Source organism: Hyla sarda, chromosome 5, assembly GCF_029499605.1.
Source record: "Hyla sarda isolate aHylSar1 chromosome 5, aHylSar1.hap1, whole genome shotgun sequence".
Taxonomy (NCBI): domain Eukaryota; kingdom Metazoa; phylum Chordata; class Amphibia; order Anura; family Hylidae; genus Hyla; species Hyla sarda.
Window position 1 is genome coordinate 194,149,069 of NC_079193.1, and position 26,160 is coordinate 194,175,228.

A 26,160-nucleotide genomic window follows, 5' to 3' on the forward strand; every position below is an offset into this window, starting at 1 on the left:
TGCTAACCAAAATTAATATCGTAATTCCCAGCTATTTAGATCAAACCAAGAAAGGGGGAAGTGCCTAAAACTAAATTTTATTTGTATGTATTGAAAACCACCATATAATAAATGTGAGTACCCAAACAAAAAAGGGTGCTATTAAAATACTTAACATTTTGTTGCGACTAGACAACAGCGGCCCTTTTCTGTCCCATATATCAGTCATGCAGTATAGTATTCCTCAGGACCAAATAATCCCGAATACAACACTCAATATATCCAACGGGTTCAGATATTCAATATTCATATAAATTCAGATATACCCAAAAGTGTCAATGTCATGTCCCAACGTACGTTTCTGTCCCACAGTACTACTAACCGTCAACCAGGGACATCCTCAGGGGAACAACCAGACTATATAAACAAAAATACCTATGGGTATACATAGATATCAAGAAATACACACAAGCTTAGGATCATGTTGTATGCAATGGGCTCAGGTGTCCAGACCAATTAACCCATTCACTGCATATATATATAGGTGCATGACTTAGACCGATATTAGGTCTGCATATTAGGCATCAGAATAAGAATTTATATAAACCCCGGTTCACACTATAGGGCGTGATTCAGGAGCGTTTCCACGTATACAGGGGATGCTCATTAGCATTCAGTGTGTTGGGGAAAGGACATGTCGCCCGTATCGTAGTATTCCTAACAGACCTGCAGTGGTGGCAGGTCAACGGGTCTTGTTCATATTTACATGATGTACATGCCTAGTGGAATTGAAAGATGAAACATGGCATTGCAGTTTAATGGCTAAGGGTATTAATATATGTTTTGCAGTGATAACAATTAAAGTTGGGTAGTCTATCGTTTTTTAAATTGACTGATCGAGAGTGTCCAAATAGCCACCTGGGAAAGTTGGGTGCAATAATACATAAGGAATTAATTGCACCAAATAAAGAACTGCATTTGATAAAGAGCAGCATGAAAAGATCATCTAAGATTGCAACTTATGTAGACCTATAAGTTAACTGACCAGCCACAGTTATGATCCAGCCATGTCTAAGGTATTGTCACTATGTGGTATTTTCCTTCAGACATAATAAAATCCATGTCATTTTAGTGGTTGGATTTATTTCATTAGACAACTTACTAATAAGAGGATTTTCTTTTTTTGTCTTTTAAATCTATGCTTATTATTGAAGCTGAACAAGTTGGTTTGTTACAAACCCATTTCACAAAGAATTTCCCCCCCAAAATTTAGATAAATTGTATTCCGATTTTATTTTATTTTTTTTAACAGGCAATGCTCAGTTAAAACTATTAAGGACAATAGATGTAAATGTATGTCCTGATTCACTGGTACTTTGTGCACCAGAACATACATTTATGCCCTGTACATGACACGAGCACTGGAATGGCTGATAGTAGCCGGGACCTGCTGGTAATGGCGCACATCAGCAATCGCGCTGATGTCCGCCATTAACCCCTCAGATACCGCGATCAATACAGATCACAGTATCTGCAGAAATGCACCACTCTTAGAGGCTGATCTAATCACCGATGACATAACCATGGGAATCATTACTTATAAAATCATGGCTTTGTCCAAGCTGAAGCACAGGCATGGACAAAGTCCAGTAAGTGAGGATGGGCTAGTACTCCTCTGTGCTCTCTCCTGTCTGATTGCACTCCTCTGTGCTCTCTCCTGTCTAATAGGACTCCTCTATGCTCTTTCATGTCTGAAAGCACTCCTCTGTGCTCTCTACTGTCTGATAGTACTCCTCTGTGCTCTCTCCTGTCTGATAGGACTCCTCTGTGCTCTCTCCTGACTGATAGTACTCCTCTGTGCTCTCTCCTGTCTGATTGTACTCCTCTGTGCTCTCTCCTGTCTGATTGGACTCCTATGTGCTCTTTCCTGTATGATAGCACTCCTCTGTGCTCTCTCCTGTATGATAGCACTCCTCTGTGCTCTCTCCTGTCTAATAATACTCCTTTGTGTTCTCTCCTATCTGATATGACTTCTCTGTGCTCTCTCCTGTCTGATAGTACTCCTCTGTGCTCTCTCCTGTCTGATAATACTCCTCTGTGCTCTCTCCAGTATGATAGCACTCCTCTGTGCTCTCCCCTGTCTAATAATACTCCTTTGTGTTCTCTCCTGTCTGACAGGACTTCTCTGTGCTCTCTCCTGTCTGATAGTGCTCCTCTGTGCTCTCTCCTGTCTGATAGTACTCCTCTGTGCTCTCTCCTATCTGATAGGACTCCTCTGTGCTCTCTCCAGTCTGATAGTACTCCTCTGTGCTCTCCCCTGTCTGATTGTACTCCTCTGTGCTCTCTCCTGTCTGATTGGACTCCTCTGTGCTCTCTCCTGTATGATAGCACTCCTATGTGCTCTCCCCTGTCTAATTATACTCCTCTATGCTCTCTCCTATCTGATAGGATTTCTCTGTCCTCTCTCCTGTCTGATAGATCTCCTCTGTGCTCTCTCCTGTCTGATAATACTCCTCTGTGCTCTCTCCTATCTGATAGGACTTCTCTGTGCTCTTTCCTGTCTGATAGTACTCCTATGTGCTCTCTCCTGTCTGATAGTATCCATCTGATAGTACTCCTCTGTGTTTTCTCCTGTCTGTTAACACTTCTCTGCGCTCTCTCCTCTCTGATAGTACTCCTCTGTGCTCTCTCCTGTCCGATAGTACTCCTCAGTGCTCTCTCATGTCTGATAGGACTCTTCTGTGCTCTCTCCTGTCTGATAGGACTCATCTGTGCTCTCTCCTGTCTGATAGATCTCCTCTGTGCTCTCTGCTGTCTGATAGAACTCCTCTGTGCTCTCTCCTGTCTTATAGTACTTCTCTGTGCTCTTTCCTGTCTGATAGTACTTCTCTTCGCTCTCTCCTGTCTGATAGGGCTAATCTGTGCTCTCTCCTGTCTGATAGGACTCCACTGGGCTCTCTCCTGTCTGATAGTACTCCTCAGTGCTCTCTCCTATCTGATAGGACTCTACTGTGCTCTCTCCTGTCTGGTAGGACTCATCTGTGCTCTCTCCTGTCTGATAGATCTCCTCTGTGCTCTCTGCTGTCTGATAGAACTCCTCTGTGTTCTCTCCTGTCTGATAGTACTCCTCTATGCTCTCACCTGTCTTATAGTACTCCTCTTCGCTCTCTCCTGTCTGATAGGGCTCCTCTGTGCTCTCTCCTGTCTGATAGGACTCCTCTGTGCTCTCTCCTGTCTGATAGTACTCATCTGTGCTCTCTCTTATCCCATCGGAGGAATGCTAGCCCACCATCACTTACTGGACTTTCTCCATGCCTGTGCTTCAGCTTGGACAAAGGCTTGATTTATAAGCCATGATTTCTATAATTTTCCTATGAGGTATATTAGAAAGTTTACTGTTTTGCCAAGATCTACAATATAAAATGTTTTTGTATCTGACAAGGCCAAAATGGGTTGTGTAGTTAAGGGGTTATTTATTATAGTACAATGAAAACTTTAAATGGTGGTCTCTTGCTTACAATATACATATTAAAGCTTTAACTTGAACTACTGTAAGTATTTTTGCTTCTGCCTGCACCTTACCAACTTCTGTCATGGCAGCTGTATTCAGGCCTGCTTGGAAAAGACTGATATACTGATGGATCATTTATTTATATTATTTAGTGATTATTATGAGAATAACACATTCTTCATAATATATATATATATATATATATATATATATATATATATATATATATATATATATACATATATATCTATATATATATATATATATATATATATATATATATATATATATATATATATAACATAAATACCTGCCCAGGTCTTCCGTTTTCACACACAACTGCATCTTCATTTGCAATATACGGTGGATTATCATTCATATCTAGCACTTTGATACCAACGGAAACATCGCTCACTAGGGTTGGGTTATCTGTAAATAGTAAAATAACATGTTAACAAATAGTAATTTTTGAGTAACTTCAAAAGAATATAAATGTGTGGGTAAATGTAAAAAAAAAAACTTTTTTAACCCAATTGAACAAATTAGGTAAACACTTCATCCAAATAAATGCTAATGCTTTTCATGGTCCTTCCTTTAACAATACAAAAAAAAAATATATTTTATGCAGTCATCAAATGTAATGAATAAATTAAAACAAAGCACAAATCTGTAATTTAAAGAGAGTCACTCATTCTGGAGACTAGGAATTAATTTATATTAATCATAGACATTTATATTATTCATAGACATACACAGTTTTATGTGCAATGTTGCAATTTTGAACCTTGGAATTCTTAGGTAATAGCTGCAGCTTAAACAATTCTTAAAAACTTTTAAACCTGCAATACTTATAAAATGCACAAAGAAACAAGGAGCCTCCAAGGAGGTGGCGGACATCAAGAGGTGCTGGACACACGAGGAGGGTAAAATCCACTTTAATCACCCATCCTGCAACGCGTTTCACAGATTATCTGCTTCATCTGCCTGATGAAGCAGATAATCTGTAAACTGCGTTGCATGATGGGTGACTAAAGTGGATTTTACCCTTCGAGTGTGTCCAGCGCCTCTTGATGTCCGCCACCTCCTTGGAGGCTCCTTGTTTCTTTGTGCATCTGTTCGAAGGTGGACCGTCTGCCGGCATACTCACACACAAGCCCTTTTCCATTGTTACACTTTGCGACTGTAACATTCTGGGTGAGCATTGTAATTACCTCTGTTCATCCTTGTTTTTAGTGATAATGCGCTAGGTAGCGCCCTCTCTATTCCCTTGCTATACTTATAAAATGTCATTGATAACCAAAGTAATACAGAGTCTTTCATAGATGTGTTATAAACCAACTTTAAAAAAAAGAAGCATTAAAAATTTCATTTGGAACTATTTAAGACCCTTTCACATTTTGCTATGTGGCAGCCTATGTTAAAATAAAAATAAAATACATAAAAAAAAAAAAAAAAAAAGAGGTTCTTCCATCATTTTACACAGAATTTTCCATCACAACAGAGTTAGATTAGACATTAGAGGAAACACATAGACAGTAATGAAAAGGAAAAACTAAAATATTGCATTTATATAAGTATTCAGACCCTTTCCTCAGTTTTAAGATGAAGCCTCCAATCTTCTTGAGTATGATGCAACAAGGTTTGCTCACTAGCTGTGAAAAAAATGCTTCACTGTTGGGATGATATTTGGCAGGTGTTTAGCAGTGCCTGGTTCCTCCAGACCTAATGCTTAGATCTGAGTCCGAAAAGATTAATGACTAAGGATGTAAATTTACGTCCTGGTGCTGCAATAGCGCACCAGGACGTACCAGGAGGTATATTTACGTCCTGTACATGACAGTGAGCATTGGAGAGATGCTCAGATCATGCACAGCTGCTGATTGCAGGCAGGGTCCCGCCGGTAATGGCCAACATCCGCGATCATGCAGATGTCTGTAAAAAAGTTAAAAAAAAAGTGAAAAATCTCCTCCCCCAATGAAAATTTAAAATGTCCTTTTCCCCCCATTTTAGCCCATAAAGTGTAAAAAAAAAAAAATATTAATACACAAATTTGGTATTGCCGCATGCTTAAATGTCCAAATTATTAAAATCTAATGTTATTTTTCCCATACGATGAACGGTGTGAACGAAAAAAAAAAAAAAGCACAAAACTGCTGGTTTTTTGTAAAATTTTATTAAAAGAGAAATGTATAAAAAATGTTATAAAAGTTTTATATACACAAATGTGGTATCAATAAAAAGTACACATCATGTTGCAAAAAATGAGCCCTCATACTTCCATTTATACGGAAAAATGAAAAAGTTATAGGTTGTCAAAATGGAAGGATTTTAAACATGCTCATTTGGTTAAAAAGTTTGTGATTTTTTTTATTAAGCACAACAATAATAGAAAAGTATGTAATCATTGGAATAATTTAAATCGTATTTACCCACAAAATAAAAAACACATGTAATTTTTACCATAAATTGCACGGCGTAAAAACGAAACCTTCCAAAATTAGCAAAATTGCATTTTTTTTAATTTCCCCACACAAATGTTATTTTTTTTGTTGCGCCATACATTTTATGGTCAAATGAGTGATGTTGTTATCCAGGACAACTGGTCGCGCAAAAAAACAAGCCCCTATACTGGTCTGTGGATGAAAATATAAAAAAGTTTCGATTTTTCGAAGACAAGGAAGAAAAAACGAAAATGCAAAAATAAAATTGTCCTGGTCCTTAAGGTCAAAATGGGGTCAAAGGAGAACTGTAGTGCAATATAACTTATCGTCTACCCGAAGGATAAGTTATAGATCAGGGGGGGTCCGACCGCAATCTCCTGTACGGGGCTGCAGCAATCTGCAGGAATCGCTGTGTCGTCCCCAGCAGTAAGCTGTGACAGTCGCGCCCCCTCCCACGATCTATAACTTATCCCCTATCCTTTGGATAGAGAATAAGTTATATTGCACTACAGTTCTCATTTCATCTTTATCAGATAAGAAAATCCTGTTTTCCAGTCTGAAGTACCTTTAGGTGTTCTGTTTGTTTGTTTGTTTTAGCAAATTCCAGGGGGGCGTTCATTTGTCTTCTTTTGAGAAGAGGCCTCTTTCTGGCTACTATGCCAGATTAGTGACGTGTTGGAGAGATAGCCCCTAGAGGTTTCTCCCATCTACACACAGGATCTTTGAAACTGTGTGTCAGCCATTTTGTTTGTGTCAGCCATGGTTAGATGAGTTTGATCCTTAGAGTATGCCAGTCTGAATGGAGAACCACTTGTCTCCTTAGAGATGTATGACAGTGATAACAGAGGGAGTTTGTTTATATTAGAGAAGAGAAGTGTCTGATCATCCCTACAATGTCTGCTGGTGCAATAGGGAGGTGGGTGAGGTGGATGGAGAAACAGATGGATTGGTAATTAAGTATGTACATTCTCATGAAAACTACTTAGGTGTTATTGTTTCATGTACAATTGAAGATTAGCAATGACATCAGACATCTAGTCTGTCATAACACATTGCTTATAGCTATGTATGCATTGTAGTCAAGTCTATCCTATTCATTAGATTACCCACCGTGTTTGCATTTCTAAGACATTAGAGAAGGTAATGCATTTCTAGTCTTTGCCAGATAGACACAAATGCGTATTGTATGAATTGTGTGAAGATAGCAAGTGTAAACAGGGACCTCGTTCAAAGTTGTGCCATGAATATATTCTAACATTGAGCAGTAGGATGGACAGGGAGTCTAGATATATAACTTTTCCCATAAAATTTGTTGCCTTTAAAGAAGTCAACTGGAGCCTGTATGTCTGGATTTCACTATGTTTAATTACTGAAGTCCTCTGTCAAGAGTTATTTAATTTGATTTACAGAATCTATATTTTAATGAATATTGACAAGTAAAAGTAGCTAATTAAAAGGGACTGGTCATAGAGCACCCCCTGCTAGATGTTGTATTTAGACATTATACCAACAGGAAATGCATTATGGGTGATACAGTCATAAATGTTGGCAAAATGAAGTATTTCTCACAGAAAGGGATTGCAGTAACACATGTTTTGCTATACACATGTTTATTTCCTATGTGTGTATTGGAACTAAACCAAAAAAGTAAGGTAAAAAAGTAAATTAGACATAATGTCACACCAAACTCCAAAAATGGGCTGGACAAAACTATTGGCACCCTTAACTTAATATTTGGTTGCACACCCTTTGGAAAAAAAATAACTGAAATCAGTCGCTTCCTATAATCATTAATAAGCTTCTTACACCTCTCAGCCGGAATGTTGGACTACTCTTCCTTTGCAAACTGCTCCAGGTCTCTCTTATTGGAAGGGCGCCTTTTCCCAACAGCAATTTTAAGATCTCTCCACAGGTGTTCAATGGGTTTTAGATCTGAACTCATTGCTGGCCACTTCAGAACTCTCCAGCGCTTTGTTGCCATCCATTTCTGGGTGCTTTTTAACATATGTTTGGGGTCATTGTCCTGCTGGAAGACCCAAGATCTCGGACACAAATCCAGCTTTCTGACACTGGGCTGTACAGTATGACCCAAAATCCGTTGGTAATCTGCAGATTTTATGATGCCTTGTACATATTCAAGGCACCCAGTGCCAGAGGCAGCAAAACAGCCCCAAAACATCATTGAACATCCTCCATATTTCACTGTAGGTACTGTGTTCTTTTCTTTGTAGGCCTCGTTCCATTTTCGGTAAACAGTAGAATTATGTGCTTTACCAAAAAGCTCTATCTTGGTCTCATCTGTCCACAAGACGTTTTCCCAGAAGGATTTTGGCTTACTCAAGTTCATTTTGGCAAAATGTAGTCTTGCTTTTTTTACGCCTGTGTCAGCAGTGGGGTCCTCCTGGGTCTCCTTCCATAATGTATCATTTCATTTAAATATCAGCAGATAGTTTGCGCTGACACTGATGTTTCCTGAGCCTGCAGGAAAGCTTGCATATCTTTGGAACTTATTTGGGGCTGCTTATCCACCATCCAGACTATGCTGCATTGACACCTTTCTTAAATTTTTTTCTCTTCCGTCCACGTCCAGGGAGATTAGCTACAGTGCCATTGTGGACACATCTAGATCTATGGAGATGGACTTGTAACCTTAAGATTGTTGATATTTAGTATGGCACACACAGACAGACAATGCAAAACTAAGTGAACTTCTCTCCTTTTTATCTGCTTTCAGGTGTAATGTTTATATTGCCCACACCTGTTACTTGCCCCAGGTGAGTTTAAAGGAGCATCACATGCTTGAAATAATCTTTTTTTTTTTTTTTTTCAAAATTTTGAAAGGGTTCCAATAATTTTGTCCAGCCCATTTTTTGAGTTTGGTGTGACATTATGTCCAATTTGCTTATTTTCCTCCATTTTTTGGTTTAGTTCCAATACACACAAAGGGAATAAACATGTGTATAGCAAAGCATGTGTTACTGCAATCCTTTCCTGTGAGAAATATTTCATTTTCTAGAAAAATTTCAGGGGTACCAACATTGATGGCCATGACTGTATAGTGACACCACGCCCAAGATACATTCATTGGGGAATTCCAATTTAAGAGGATGTGACCAACAGAGAACAGAACATGGTTTTAAAAAAATGTTAAGCCACATGAAACACACACACAAAGGACAAAGGAAACTTTCCGCAATCTTTGAGAGATCAGCTGTCTATCTGAATCCTGCTTTTTAAAGAGGTCTGGCAAGATGGGAGCCATGAGAGCCATGGTGAGATCAGAGTAGACCAGAGGACGCAAATGGCCAATGCCACATGGACTCAGTTAGACACAAAAATGGTATTCCATTTAACTAAGATTAATTTGGACATGTGGATGAACTTTTATTACTAAGATTGGCAAATAGATTAAATAAATTAATTATCTCCATATTGAGATTACAGTGTTAGAATTTTCTGGATTCTAACTGCAGAAGAATCCATTCTCCAGACCTATCTCAAAACATTGAACTACTGCTTTAGATTAAATATATACTTCGCCTAGCTAAGTGTTATAAGTAAAGTTCCCACACAAACTTGCTTCAAGTTCTTCCTGCTAAAATATAGTGCACATCAGTTAAGGATGTCTAATGGGTGGAAAAATATCATCTCTTCTATGTTATATATAAATCTTTAGATAAAATTTGCCCATTCATTGAGTTATGTAATGTGTAGTGGTAAGAAGAGGGCAAAATGTATTTATCATTCCACATTAATGTCTAAGTTAAGAAATTGCCCATCTTAATATTATGAGGTTTCTTCTTGCAGAGTGATTATAACCCTTTTCTTATTTGATATCTAAGTAACTATTGTTGTATTGTGACATAACTGTTTACTACTCATTTGTATTGTTAATTACATACTCTTAATTACATATTACTCTTACATAGTTAATTAACAAGCTTATAATGCCTTACTAATCTTGAAATAGTTATAACTAATCAATATAAATTTCTATATATCATTGTGTTTATTACTCATTATATTTATATATAATTGTGTATTGCAAAACTACATCCTTACACGCAATCCTGTCTTTGAGCTCTATAGGCAGTTATTTCCACCTTATGACTTGGTTTTACTCTAAAATGCAATGTCAGCTGTGAGGTCTTATACAATGTCCAAGTACCTGTCCAATCAACAAAATTTACCACAGGTGACTCCAATCAAGATGAAAATCATGACAATGGCTCCGATATGTAGATGAATTAAAAGGCGACATAGGAAGACAATGCAAAAAAAAAATAATATATATATATATATATATATATATATATATATATATAAAGCAAAATCATCGGTAGTTGCAGTATCTTGTAATACCTTTTTTATTGGACTAACTTGTTAGTCCAATAAAAAAGGTATTACAAGATACTGCAACTACCGATGATTTAGCTTTTTGCATCACTGGACTAATACGGCTACTCCTAACTAATATATATATATATATATATATATATATATATATATATATATATATTAATGTGTTAATTTAATTAATATGCTATTGTTTAAGCACTTTTTTCATTTATTTTATACAGATGTGTCCCTTGTCATTGTTGCTTTAGTAAGCAAGTTTTGTAGGCATTTTTTTTTTCTTGCTTTTGGTTTTGCTTATGTGTGACATATTTATTATACTATTACAGGGGGTTGATAAATTTGGCTTATGTAATAAGTCCCTTTTGAATACTCTATATATATATATATTTTTTTTTATTTTTTTTTTTAAACCCTTTAGGTCACAGGGTTTTCTATTTTTGAAATTTTGTTTTGTTTTTCCTCCTCACCTTCTTAAAATCATCTATAGACAAAGGGAGACAGCGTTCCTAGTGTGATACCGTATAGATAAGAGGTAAAGCTGAAGCAATATAGCTCACTAATGTAGGTTGTGCTACGACCAAGTACAACTATGGTGTAGGCATAAAACCCTTTGACGTGTGAGACTCGGCAGCCGCTCCTGGCAACAGGAAGTGAAGCAAAGAACAGATCCCTCCAAGAACAGCACAGGATAGAGTTGGCGCACAAGACTCCAAGGGTAAAAACGATTTATTATACGCAGCATGCAATGCGTTTCGCTGGATAACCAGCTTCATCAGGCATGTCTGCCTCTGACATGCCTGATGAAGCTGGTTATCCAGCGAAACGCCTTGCATGCCGGGTATAATAAATAGTTTTTATCTTTGGAGTCTTGTGCGCCAGCTCTATCCTGTTCTATCCTTGGAGGGATCTGTTCTTTGCTTCTTAAAATCATAACACTTTCAATTTTCCACCTTACATACAAGGCCTTGTTTTTTGCACCACCAATTTTACTTTGTTATGACATCAATAATTTCACCCCAAGATCTATGGCGAAACAAAAAAAAATATTTGTTGGAAAAAAATGGAAAAAAAAATTCCATTTTGGGATGTTCCATTTCTACCCAGTGCACTTTTCGGTAAAAATGACACATTTTATGTAGTGTGTAGGTCCATACAGTTGAAATGATATCAAACTTAGGCATCTTTCACATTGCCAGTGTGATGTTCCTCTCGTTACTCCCATCATAAAACAATGGTGCCCTACAGACCCCCTAATGAATGGCATGTTGGGACCTGTTGTTTCCCATTGTGCCCTGTCAAAAATAACGTCTGTTAAGGCACAAAAAAGTGACTGACGGACATTTGTTTTGCTTTTAAAAATGTATATATATATATATATATATATATATATATATATATATATATACATATATATATATATATATATATATATATATATGACTATTATTTTTCCGTACATGGGGATGTGTGAGGGCTCATTTTTTCATCACAAGAGTTGTTGTTTAGAAACAGCGAGACTCTAGCTGTTGCTAAATTACAACTTATATGAAATGGTGGGGGTTGTAGTTTAGCAAGAGCTGGAGGTTCCCTGTTTGGAAACGCAGGTATATTGGCATTTTCCCTAAGGGAGGGCACCATAAATGTACTAATCAATTTTCTGTGTTTTTCAGATTTCAGATCTGTGTATGGAGAGGACTTCTTCGGATTTGGTAGACTATGTCGATGACCAGCGTTTTTTTTATTTATTAATAAAATGGTTAACGAGGGCTTGTGGAGGAGTATTTTTTTGAATAAAAGTTTTCAAAACATGTTGTGTTTTTTATTTTTTTTATTTACTTTACAGGCTAAGTAGTGGAAGCTGTTTTATAGATGGAATCCATTACTAAACCAGCGTTAGCCAAAAAAACAGCTAGCACTAACCCCTAATTATTACCCCGGTACCCACCACCACAGGGTGTCGGGAACAGCCAGTACCAACAGGCCCGAAGCATTAAAAATGGTGCTCCTGGGCCTAGGCGGTAACAGGCTGGCATTATTTAGGCTGGGGAGGGCCAGTAACAATGGTCCTCGCCCACCCTGGCAACGTCAGGCTGTTGCTGCTTGGTTGGTATCTGGCTGAGAATGAAAATATGGGGAACCCCCACATATATTTTGCACAATTAATTAAATTAATTTAAAAAAAAAAAGCATAGGGTTCCCTCTATTTTTATTCTCAGCCAAATACCAACCAAGCAGCAACACCCAGGGTGGGCGAGGAGCATTGTTACTGGGCTACCCCAGCCTAAATAACACCAGCCTGTTACCGCCTAGGCCCAGGAGCGCCATTTTTTACCCTCCCAGCCTGTTGGAACTAACTCTTCCTGCACGCCTGTGGGATAATAATAATACAGGGATAATAATTGGGAGTTAGCGCTAGCTAATTCTGTGGCTAACGCTAAGCCCGGCTTAGTAAAGGATTCTGTCTATAAGACAGCTTCCACTACTAAGCTTGTAAAGTAAATAAAAAAAAAAAACAACACTTTTTAAAAACTTTTATTCCAAAAACATACTCCCCCACAAGCCCTCGTTAACGATTTTATGAATTTTAAACAAAAGAAAATGCTGGTCATCAACATAGTCCACTGATTCTGAAGAAGTCCTCTGCATACAGGGATCTGAAATGAGAAGAAAAAAACATGGAAAATTGATTAATAGTACTATCTTAGAACATTTATGGTGCCCTCCCTTAGGGAAAATGCCCATAAACCAGCGTTTCCAAACAGCTGTTGCTAAACCATGACTCCCATCAGCAACAGCTGTTTCCAAACAGCTGTTGCTAAACCACGACTCCCATCATTTCCAGACAGCCTTTGGCTGTCTGGGAAATATATAGCTTGTAATTTAGCAACAACTGGAGTCTCGCTGTTTCTAAACTACAACTCCTGTCATGGGAGTTGTAGTTTAGCAACAGCTGGAGGAACCCCATTGCTAAACTACAACTCCCATCATGGGAGTTGTAGTTCAGCAACAGCTGGAGGCACCAGCCGCTCACCGGCCACTCACCTGCACCTATAACCCGCCCGCTAGCTGTTGCAAGACTACAACTCCCAGCATGCCCTAACATGCTGGGAATTGTAGTCACAATGACTAGCGCGCCATTGGCAGTAGCAGGCAGGTGGCCGGGTTGCGGAGCCGACCGGCTACCAGATATATGAAACTACACTGTAATTTCATATTTCCCGGCCTGAGCTGTGATTGGCTGGTCCATCTCGGCCAATTACAGCCCAGGCTGGGAAATATGAAATTACAGTGTAGTTTCATATTTCTGGGAGCCTGCCAAGTCCGCTGCCCCGGCCGCTCATTTGTCCCCTGCTGGCACTGCTCATCTGTTCCCTGCTGCTCATCTCTCCTCCACCGCTGCCCCCATCTCTCCCCATCCACCGCTCATCTCTCCTCCACCGCAACCACTGATCTCTCCCCCGCCGCCGCCACTCATCTCTTCCCTGCCACCACTCATCTCTCCTCCGCTGCCACCACTCATCTCCCCCCACCGCCGCTCCTCTGCCCCCGAGATGAGGGGATGAGCAGCAGCAGGGAGAGATGAGCGGTGGAGGGGGAGAGATGAGTGGCAGCAACAGAGGAGAGATGAGCGGCTGTGGGGGAGGGGGGAGATGAGCAGCGGCGACTTTTTTAATTTGCTCACATATGGGAGATTTGTACACCAGATGAGACCTGGAGCATACTAGCGACTTTTTGATGGGGGTTTGCGACTTTTTTTTTTTTGCCTATGTGCACCTTTTGCACATCGTAAATACCTGACCACTGCAAAGTGAAAAAGGAAATTTGCATAGGTAAGGCTGTATGTAACTTTTTGCTTACCCACAAAAGTCGCACAAAAAAGGGCTTAGGTGCATGTGCGGCTTTTGTAAGCAAAAAAAGCCTCTAAATACCTTGATAAATGTGCCCCAATGTGTTTAGTGATACAGTGGGTGTAGTGTAAACCCTGTGAAGAAGTGTTCACTTGCTAAGGTTTTTAGTTGCAGTTATTGAATACAAAGCTAGAAATGGATCTGACAAAAGGTGAATTCACAGTTTTTCCTATATATTGTATGTGTCCTTCATTTGTTAACTGTTCCTGACTTTTTCCTATATATTGTATGTGTCCTTCATTTGTTAACTGTTCCTGACTTTGAATTCAATAATTGTAATTAAAAACCTAAACGTGTGAGCACACCATTTGAGCTGCCGCATAGCTAAATGAGGTTCTTATTAGTGTTCAACTTCAAGGATATATATCAATCTTTTTAGTTAGGAAGCATAAGCAATTGCTATCACCTGCTTTGGAAAAGTACAACAGGTATACTGGAGATGTAACAACAAGAAAACTCCAAAAAAGAAATGGTTTTGTTTGCTGATACTAGGACAATGGTGATTGCACAAGGAGAGCATGCCAGGAATGTAGAACAGTATGAAGATATCTGCTCCTGTGCACGACTAGGAAGAGGAAGAGCACTGCCAGAGGCCTTCAAAGTTAACTCCAATAGGCCATCGGTGTGCAAGACTCCATCAGGAGGCTTGCGTGCAAGGAAAGAGTTCTCCTTGGGGGGGGGGGGGGTTATATAATACAGCTATCTACCCTATAGTATTCTGAAGATCTACTTACGAAATCATCGCTGGTTTGGGTATTTTATTGTGTAGCCCTCTTTATAGTGATGTCACTAGAGGTGGAACTACTCAAGAAGAAGCTCACAGCCTGGAATGAGGAGTGATAAGTATGGCTCTGTTCTCATTATGCATTTTAAGCATGCCTTTATGTTTTAAACAGGGAGCCTCCATCTGTTACTAAATTACAACTACAATCATTCCCAGATGCTCAGGCCAGCAAAATGTTACAGTACACCAGCAGATTCTGTGGTTTACTATAACAAAAGAGTTAACAAAGCCTGGGCGTACAGGTATGCCCTTGGTCCTCAAGTACCGGGACACAAGCACATTTTTTTTTTTTTTTTAATTGACCAGTCAAAGTTAAGTCTTGGAAGGCAATAGTTTTTTTATTTTTCTTATTCTTTCCATAGTGCATCCTAGTGCTTTTCCTCCAAAGATATGTAGATATGTAAGATATAAAGGAAAATGTTATTCATTAGAAAAGGCAATCTTCTTCCACAATTCCATGATCCACTTCTGTTGCTCACATGCCTATAGTATTTGCTTCTATTGTTCAATAGGGTACAGCAGGGACACTCTGACCAGTCTGAGTGTGCTACAGTAGCTTTTTTGTCAGGTCACATAAATAAATTAATGAATCTATAAACCTTGGGTGTATGCTTAAACAAATAATAATAAAAATAAATAAATAATAAATAATTAGATAGGTGGATAGATAGATAGATAGATAGTGCATGTGTATAGTTGTCCAGTTTAAATTCAGAAAACGATTAAATAAGAGTGTGTATATGTTTCTCTCTGCATCAACATTAGTGGTCCAAATTTTAATTATAAGATCTACCAAGATCTGCCAAGAAGTGCAATAATGACAAGCTGGTATCACTTTTCTGTATAAACGCACAAGGCAGAGATAGGGTAATATGCCCTTCAGGACCAGCCCCCTCTGTCAAACTTCTTACATGCTGCACTCTCTAAGAATGGAGTCCTCTAGGGGGGGTTAAATAGGTAGGATCAGACATTTTTCGGACCCCGCACAATACAATGGGGTTCTAACTAGCAATTACATCTTTTGTGCCTGCATGATCCTTAATACTATTACATTCTATTGCAGAAAGGACACCACAGTTAGGAAGTAAAGGTATTTCCAAATGTGAAAGAGGTTAAAGAACAGTATCTGATTGACAGTTTCCTTGGTAATTTAGCAATGTTGGAAGTTACACAGCTCCCAGGGCTTCTAGTGTTTTTACTGCAGTGAGTACAAAGGGTTCACCGTTGTTTGGTCTCCTTAAAATATTTTAGACTTAAAAAGATGAACGCCAAAAAACCTTTCTATTTCTGTTCTATTAAATCTTGTTCTACACTAGCCTACACTTGTGTTGCCATAACCAGCCTCTCAACAAAGATTACGGAATATTTTAAAAGATACGTACTTGACACTAATGTAGCAATGCATCAAAACAATCCACACCATTTTGCATTTTTGAAACATGACAAACTTTCAAGGGAAATAAAAAGATAATAAACAGCCATATATCAAGCCTCAAGAGCATCATGATCATTGCTGCTCTTCAGTAATACACTGTACATTTAACAATGGCTGTAGCCAACATAAAACTGCATGCATTCAACACAACTCAATTCAATAAGAATTTCAAGAGGTAATAAATTCACATTTTCAGTAGTTTCAAAAACAAGTCATTTTGAGTAAGTAAAGGACTTAACAGGCCATATGAACAGTGTAGATTTAGAAGAGCTGAATTCACTACTCAAAAAAAAACTTGCAAACTTTGTTTCAGGGAAAATTATGTGACTTTTTGATGTTAGTTTTCTGATTTCAAGCATAGATAAATTGACTTAATATACTTGATGGAAGACCATGAGAAATATAATTCATAATAAAGAATCATGCTATATGACAAACAGTGGTCTGCTGGATTGACATATTCAGTTTGCAAGCTGAAGCATACTTTATATGTTCAAATTGATAAGTTTGCATTTCAGAGCGATTGGCATTTTTCATAATCCTTCAAACTTGAATGGGCACTATCATGAAATAAAAAAAATATATATGTTGTAGTACTTAAGTACTACAACATATCTCTAATATACTTTAATAAAAAAAAAGTGATTTTAAACCAGTTTAAATTCACTTTTAAATTCGGACACTAGGGGTCGCCCTTCTAGTGGCCGAATGCATTCGGCAGTGACGTCACTGCAGAATTTCGACTAATTTCAGCCTGGTAAATGAGTCGAAATCCAGTCACTGCGGTGCTCGCTCCCGCCTGTCAATCAAACAGGCGAGAGCGAGCACACTGATAGCTGGGGCTGCGTGCATTGGCCAGCTCCACTGGCCTCGCGCGATGCCCCGCCCGCCTTCCACCATTACCCTGTCCGGAGTCAGCGCGCGCACTCATTGCTGCGCTGATCCTCCGGATGGGTAAGTCTGATGTGAGGTCTTATAATACTTTATACAACTCCCAGCATGACCATACAGTCATCAGCTTTCAGGGCATGCTGGGAGTTGTAGTTTTGCAGCAGCTGGAGTCAACCTGATTACACATAAGTGTTTCTCAAACAGTGTGCCTCCAGCTGCTGAAAAACTGCAACAGCAAGCATGCCCTGACAACTGTATGGGCATACTGGAAGTTGTAGTTTTTCAACGTGCACGGCAGGCCGGCGATACTCCTCTACTCCTCCTCCCTGGATAGCACATGCACAGCTAAACAGGGAGGAGGGGACCCCAGAGCTGCCTGCCGTGCTATTGGCAGATCATCTATGCGCGCTCCCGACAGGAGCGCCGCATAGACGATGTGAGGGCGGAAGCAAGCGCCCAGCAGGGCATCAGTGACGTTGTGCCTGTTGGGAAGCGCTGCTTCCTGCCCTGCTTTATAGAGCAGATTTAGAAGCACTAAATCTGCTCTATTAAAGTGATTTAAAAAATATTTGAAGCCAGGTAGGGGGTTAGGGCTAGATTACTACTAGGTAGGGACATATTCGATTATATAGTACTTGGTGGGAGCTACCCTCAAGAGTAATTCTACCTGATAAAGTAATGATGATAGCGCTTCATTTGTGTTTCTTTTATGATAAGAATTTTATGGTTTAAATGGGCACTGTCAGATTCAAAAACTTTTTATATGTTGTACATCTTGGCAAGACATTAATCTTTCTAATATACTTCAGAAAATGTTATTTCCTTTAAAAGTCATGGCTTATAAAATGATGGCTTTGTCCAAGCTGAAGCACAGGCATAGACAAAGTCCAGTAAGGCTGGGTTCACATACATCAGGCGTCCGGCATAGTTTCCCTCTGGAGTGCACTGGAGGGAAGGTGATTCTAGAATTGATCCCATTCATTTGAATGGGACAGTTCACAAACATCCAGCGTCTCAATTTTGACACTGGATGGTTGGACAAGCCGGAGGGCACCGGACAGTGGAATGCAGCTTGCTAAGAATAATTATGTAATTCAAAAATAAATTTAAGATAAGAAAAAGCTTGTTAACATGAAGGCTGTTATTAAAGGGGTACTCGGGTGGAAAACTTTTTTAAATCAACTGGTTCCAGAAAGTTAAACAGATCTGTAAATTACTTCTATAAAAAAATCTTAATCCTTCCAGTATTTATTAACTGCTGGATGCTACAGAGGAAATTATTTTCTTTTTTCGAAACACATAGCTCTCTGCTGACATCAAGAGCACAGTGCTCTCTGCTGACATCTCTGTCGATTTTAAGAACTGTCCAGAGTAGGAGAAAATTCCCATAGCAAACCTATGCTGCTCTGTCCTAAAATGGACAAAGATGTCAGTAGAGAGCACTATGTTCCAAAAAGAAAATAATTTCCTCTGTAGTATTCAGTAGCTAATAAGGACTGAGATAAGAATAAGATTTTTTTAATAGAAGTAATTTACAAATCTGTTTAACTTTCTGGCACCCCTTTAAAGTTTTAAAAATATAAACTAGTGATAAGAAACTGCGCAGCTAGATGTGTCTTCAAAACTCTGTACTCAGCTGATAATCCTGTTGCTACTATTGGTTATCTATCTACTGGGACACCGGGGAATTCCAATTTCTTACTTTTTTTTTACACCACTGTCAATTTGAAGAGCCCATAGTCTGTGGCCTACAGCTGGTGCTATCTTGCTTACCAGCATGGCACTCTCCAGCTCTGAGCCCTTCCTCTAAGCTGCCCTTCTCGCAGACATCCTTAAACACTTTACCTGCCGGGTGGCTCACCCGCACAGAAACAACTCATTTCACTCACAGTGCCAGTCTAGGTGACATCTGGCTCCCAAATGCGCTTAAGCCACAGTGTTGTGTACAAAGGATTACTCCGATGGTACCCACCCTGTTTCTTCACCCGTAAAAAAGACTTTGCACTTTAAACTCCTGTACTCTCCTACCAGTCTTATGGTTCTACAACTAATGATTGTGAGTTCAGTCCAACAGACCTCAGCAGGGTGTGCTCTAACTCTCCCACTCGCAGTGCCGGAGACAGCTCTATAATGCATCTCTGGGTCCATCCAGGAATTCCTCTAGCTGTCTGCTTTTACTGACCAAACAAGACCTATACTCCTTAGACACTGATCTGCGCAGATTGTTAAATCTGATGTTGATATTCTGCGTACCAAGGTACAGGACTTAGAATCCCTCTGGCTTTCTTTACAGCAATCAGTGTTGGACTTACAGACTTATGCTTCTCAACAATAGATGCTTCATTCCTAATGCAAGGATTTATAAAGTCTTAATCGTCAGAACAAGATCCAATTCAGGGGCTACCAGAAGCAACTTGCCATGCAGCCCTAAAACCTACACTGATAGGTACCTTTAACTTTATTCTAAGCAGACCTGTTTAATCTCCCTCTGAAAATGGTCTCACTTATTTGGCTCTCAGGCCTTAGAGATCAGATACAGATAAGCCTTGGGACATTATCTGTCAGCATCATTACTTCTCTGTGAAAAAATAAATAATAATAAAAAGCTTGCATGCTTCGTGATTTGCTTTGATGGTGCTAAATTGCAATTATATCCAAATCGCTCAAGATGTGTTGTACTTCAGGGATAGGATAAGTACTTCAAGATAAGTTCACTGAGGAAGTTTTCCACATCAGAATGCTATGAACTCAATAGAGAGGATACTTGATATAGTTGAGAGAGTGAATGGCAGAGGAATATTGAGATGTACCAGCAATACCATTTGTCACATGGCAATTATTTTGTCTTCAGTTTTTCTTTCAATAGGTCAAACATATGCTCCATTGTCTTAAAGAGGTACTCCAATGAAAAACATTTTCTTTTAAATCAACTGGTGCCAGATAGTTAAGCAGATTTGTAAATTACTTCTATTTAAAAATCTGAATCCTTCCAGTAGTTATCAACTGCTGTATGCTCCACAGGAAGTTCTTTTCTTTTTGAATTTCCTTTCTGCCTGACCACAGTGCTCTTTACTGACACCTCTGTCCATTTTAGGAACTGTACGGAGTAGGAGCAAATCCCCATAGCAAACCTCTCCTGCTCTGGACAGTTCCTTACATGGACAGAGGTGTCAGCAGAGAACACTATGGTCAGACAGAAAGGAAATTCAAAAAGAAAAATAACTTCCTGTGGAGCACACAACATCTGATAAGTTCTGGAAGGATTAAGATTTTTATATAGAAGTAATTTACAAATCTGTTTAACTTCCTGGCCCCAGTTCATTTATAAGAAAATGTTTTTCAGTGGAGTACCCCTTTAAGGTAAGGTGAATGACTCATTAAAAAATAAATAATCACTTTAGATTAAAAAGTTGTCCATCTCTACCATATAATGCTGTCCATTTAGTTTTGCAGATTTTTTTCTGTAACTAAGCAGAAATTATAGCTCCATACACTTATCCACATCGTTAAAACATCACTGACCTACACTATTGGCAGCCATAAATGCCCATGTTCTAATTCTGCTTCCCCCATGTTTGACAGATGATGGGCATGTATATTAGATCTTTTTATTACAGTGTAATCTGATAAGTGTAACCAATGGTTTTCCTCTTAAGATATATCCTCTATATTTACATTCAAGAAGTTATCTCTTGAATGTAAACTTTGAAAATGATATGCCACCCTAAGACTAGGTTTCTAAACAGGTTTTTTTTCTGTTGTTATTGGAAAACTGCCACTGTTTTTTTCAGCCAAAGTGAGAACTGTATTCAAAATAAATGGGAATACCTGCCCCACAGGAAAGGACGTATAGCTAGGACTAAGAGGATCTGCCGTTCTGAAGAAGAATATCAGAAAAATAGAAATGACATGATTGAATAGTTTATACAAAGGGGACTTGAGAGATCTGAATTGGAAGAGGTTGCACAGCAGGTGGACAAAATACCAAGGGAACAGCTGAGAAAAAGGAAGGATAAAAAGAAAAAACTGGAGAAAAGGGACAGATTCATGTTCCTAATTACTTATGATGGATATGTCAAATTAACAAAAAAAGTGATTAACAAATATTGGGAGCTGAAAAATTCATGAAAAATGAAAATCGATGAAAAATGTGGAGCGTTGTTCAAGGAACGTCCGAGGTTCATATATAAAAAGGGGAATTCAATAGCTAATTATTTGGTGAGATCAGATATGCGACAGAAAAGAAAATCCTAAAGGCGAGAAATAGGGGTACATTCCCTTGTAGAGCATGCCAGAATTGTAATGGGATTATCAAGGGGGACACTGTAACACATTCCACAATGGGCACACGGATGGCGATCAAAGTTTTTTTTACATGCAATACCAAAAACTTTATATATTTAATTAAATGCCGTGTGGAATGTGTTACGTTGGTCAAACATCTAGGATGGTGAAAATCAGATTAAATGAACGTAAAAGCTGCATCATAAATTATAAGAAAAAATTGAGGAAATGAAAAAAGATGAAGAAAAGAAAGATAAATTCGGTGAAACTAGTCTGGCTAGACATTTTTTTTTTTTTTAATGGCCATCAGGTATGTGACTTAAGGTGGATGGTGCTTGAAGAGATAGAGAGTGACAGGACAGGATGAGATAACCAAAAATAATTTACTTAGATGTGAAGTATACTGGAACCAGAGGCTAGGAACACTAGCCGTGAATGGGATCAATGAAAATTGTTCGTTCAATGTATTTTTGTAAAATTGCTTTACTCTGCATGATCGTTTTTAATGTGTATTGTATTCACTAATGTTTTTATGTATTTTTCTACTTTGTTATACTACTAATGTTCTCGCGAGAAATGTGTTATGGTGGTGGGTGTGCACATGATAGGCTTGAGAAAGGGAGATCTATTTCTTGAAACGTCGCTAGTCTAATGGTTAGCGCCCGGATCCACTGAGCAGTCCAACTTCCAGCCCGCAGGAGATGCAACAGATCACGACCTGGAATAGGAGACCTCGGTGACGCTGATGAATCCTAAAAATGCCTGATCGAAAAACTACTGCTACTGTATCACTAGGTGATTATCCTTTGTTGTATCCATTCATTTCTGTTTATGTAAAAGTTGAGGAATTTTTGGATAAAGAAACTGGATACTCGTCCGTTGTGCTTTCTATCATTATAAATATAAAAGAAGGACCTGCTGGATCCTTTTCTGACAAAAAAAAAAGAAAAAATCTTTACCAAGCAAAGATTCTATGATCATTCATTTTGCTTGACTTCTAAGCTCTTTGAGGCCTTTTAGTGTACAGAGCAAATGTATTGCTGATTTTTTTAAATTTTTTTCTTTATTTTTTTGCCACTTCATACTTTTTTTTGATAAACTTTTGGTCACAATCAAATACAGACCTTTGGGGCTCCTTCACACACACACACACACACACACACACACACACACACACACACACACTGTGATTTAAAAGTATTTTTCTGGAACTTATTTTCTGGAACCACTAAATTGTTAAACCAAATTAAATCTAAAAGTCTATGCTTCAATGACATTGCTTTGATTTAAATACATTGTGGTGGTGTACAGACACCAAATAATTTCAAATGTGTCCTATGAAAAGAACCTACATAGTTAAATATCAGAACATTGCAAAGTGCTAGAAAATATGCAAATACCAACATTTTCACAAAATCTACAGTTTTCTGTGTACTATTGAAATACTACTAATAAAGTACTTCAAATCAGATAATGATACTGCTGCATTACTTCATTATTTATTGCAAACTATGCTTAAGTACCTATCTCTGATGCTGATACTGTTATGTTGTACCAGGGGATTTCTTCCCGATCCAGTCGTCTAGTTGTCCTAATTGCACCATTTATTGAATCAATTTCAAAAATCTTCTCCTCTTGTGTATTATCCATAAAATATCTGTTAAACAAAATAGTTAAAACTTTAGGCACATCAGAAAAAACTGATATGTACATGCAACCAAATAACTTAGAATAAGTACATGAGAAGGTGTAAAGAATGTTAAGTTATAAAAAACACACAAACTTATTTACTAAACTTTTGCACACGACAGTACGTATCTAAATACACATATATTATTCTGTAGAATGTATATATATATATATATATATATATATATATATGAAAAGCTAAAGAACAAAGAGGTAGGAGAAAAATTTTGGAAAATTGAAGAGAGGGTAGGGGATACCTCTGGCTGCTTTTATATATAAAACTCAATGTGGGAATTTATCATATTTTTTTTTTTGTCTATTTTTTGCATTCCCCCCCCCCCCCCCCAAATCTGATAGAATTCTTCATAGCCATGTCTACGGTTAAAGGGGTTATCCAGGAAAAAACTTTTTTATATATATATATCAATTGGCTCCAGAAAGTTAAACAGATTTGTAAATTACTTCTATTAAAAAATCTTAATCCTTTCAGTACTTATGAGCTTCTGAAGTTAAGGTTGTTCTTTTCTGTCTAATCATCTGATCATTAGTGTCCTATGCCTTGATAAAGCTGGGTCTCTCCAGCGAAACATCGGGGGGATGCTAGGGAGCAATACATTTTAATCAGCAATAATAGGAATTGGTAGATAAAATAGAGGATGTTGTATGTTATATGGACCGTCAAGATTGGAGTCTCAGGATCCAGAATAATGGAATGAAAGAGTCCCTAACATAGAAACCTTAGTGGAAATAGAATTAGTGGAACCAGTATTGGACCAATCCAATTCCTATATATTGTGTTTTTAAACACCTTCTTTTGTATTATTTTTGCACCACAATTTGATTTTAACAAATAATAAATAAAAATGAAGTTTTAAAAGGGTGACCCTAGTTGGGGGTCTTAGTCCCAGATGGGTTGTTAACCCTGAAGGGAATTGGAATTTATGAATTAAATACCCTGGGTACCCTATGGGGGACTTTTGTGTATATGACTTTTCTGTCTAAGTCCTCTCTGATGACACATGTCTTGGGAAACGCCAAGTTTAGAAGCAAATCCCCATAGCAAACCTCTTCTAAACTGGGCGTTTCCTGAGACAGGTGTCATCAGAAAGGACTTAGACAGAAAAGAACAACCTTAACTTCAGAAGCTCATAAGTACTGAAAGGATTAAGATTTTTTAATAGAAGTAATTTACAAATCTGTTTAACTTTCTGGAGCCAGTTGATATATATAAATTTTTTTTTTCCTGGAATACCCCTTTAAGTTTACCATAGAGCACTTTCTACTGTAGAATCAAATTTATTAACTGAATGATTTTTCTTTTACGCAAAAAATGCGCTTTTCTTATGCAAATATACAGCACCTTGGAGGACATGTACCAAACTTGTGTTCCCCTTTGTATTTTGGAAACATAATATATTAACTATTTTGGGACAGTTAGGATTACTACTCCCATCATGGACAGACTCTGCACATGATGGAAGTTATAGTCCAGGGGCTAAGGGGCAGATTCCACTGGGTCATTCTCCAGAGACCCGCTGCAATCTGCATTTATTAACTATGAAAGCCGGCGGCACATGCGGCTACACTGCGCTGCCATCCGGCTCCTGTATATGCTGTCATATTTTATAATTCCCACCCGGGAGATGGAAGCTCTGATTGGTGAATAGCTGTTCACCAATCAGAGTTCCTGTCTGCCGGCAGTGGGGATAATGAATTATGAGCGGTGTATACAGGAGCCGGCGGGCAGCGCAGTGTAGCGGCATGTGCCGCCAGCTTTTACAGTTAATAAATGCAGATCACAGCTGGTCTCTGGAGAATGACCCAGTGTGATCTGCACCTCAGCCCCTGGACTATAACTCCAATCATGGACAGAGTCTGTCCCATGATGGGAGTAGTTGTAGTACCACAGCGCTGAGGGATGGCACTCGCACATCCCCCAGCTGCGGGCCTTTTAGGACTACTACTCTCATCATGAACAGACTCTATCCATGATGGGAGTTATAGTGCAGGGGCTGAGGTGCAGATCACAGCAGGTCATTCTCCACAGTCCCACTGCAATCGGCATTTAAGTTAACATGCCGGCGGCACATGCGGCTACACTGCGGAACAGAGCCTTTCTGGCAGTGTGTTCCCAAACATGGAGACTCCGGCTGTTGCTTAACTACAGCCTCCCATGGTGGGAGTTGTAGTTTAGCAACAAATGGAGGCTCCCTGTTTACGAACAAGCTGCACTATGTGCGCTCTCCCCAGGGGAGAGTGCAAAAAAATTTTCTAAACTATGTTTCTTGTTTTCCTTTTCTTCTCATTTCAGATGCCTGAATGCAGAGGACTACGTCAGATTTGGTGGACTGCAAAGATGACCAGCGTTTTTTTTTTTTTTTTTTCATAGAATGGTTAACAAGGGCTGTGGGGGAGTGATTTTTTCAATACATTTTCTTTTCAATGTGTTGTTTATAATTGAATTTTCAGACTTAGTAGTGGAAGTTGTCTTATAGAGTAAGAGTGTAAATTAGACAAGTAGTGTACAGGAGTATATATGTGTCTACAATAGACACCTAATGATAAATCTCCCCCAGTGTGTGTGTGTGTGTGTTCCAGCATCACGTCCAAATGGCTAAGGATATTAAAATGAAACTTGGCACACATGTAACTTATATGTCAACAACAAACATCAGATAGGTGATTTAACCCTTACTCACCCCCCATTTGCCAGGGTCAGGGCTTTTGTTTAAAGTCCCATACAAGTCTATGGGAAATATATGTTACTGCATAACTTCCAAACAGCTTGAGATATTTCGATAATACTTGGTCACATGTTACTTATATGTCCACTTAAAATATAGGATAGTTAGCTTAACCCTTAACTACCCCCATTTGTG

General features: G+C 38.6%; 1 protein-coding gene across 1 annotated transcript in view; it reads right to left on the reverse strand.

Moving 5' to 3' along the window:
- Positions 1 to 26,160, reverse strand: part of CDH18 (cadherin 18) — a 670,758-nt gene that overhangs the window by 64,065 nt on the left and 580,533 nt on the right. Inside the window, exons 8-9 of the mRNA XM_056520957.1 lie at positions 23,116 to 23,249; positions 3,801 to 3,919 (exon numbers count right to left, since the gene is read on the reverse strand). Of these exons, the coding sequence (XP_056376932.1) occupies positions 3,801 to 3,919; positions 23,116 to 23,249 (253 nt within the window). The remainder of the gene's footprint in view (positions 1 to 3,800; positions 3,920 to 23,115; positions 23,250 to 26,160) is intronic.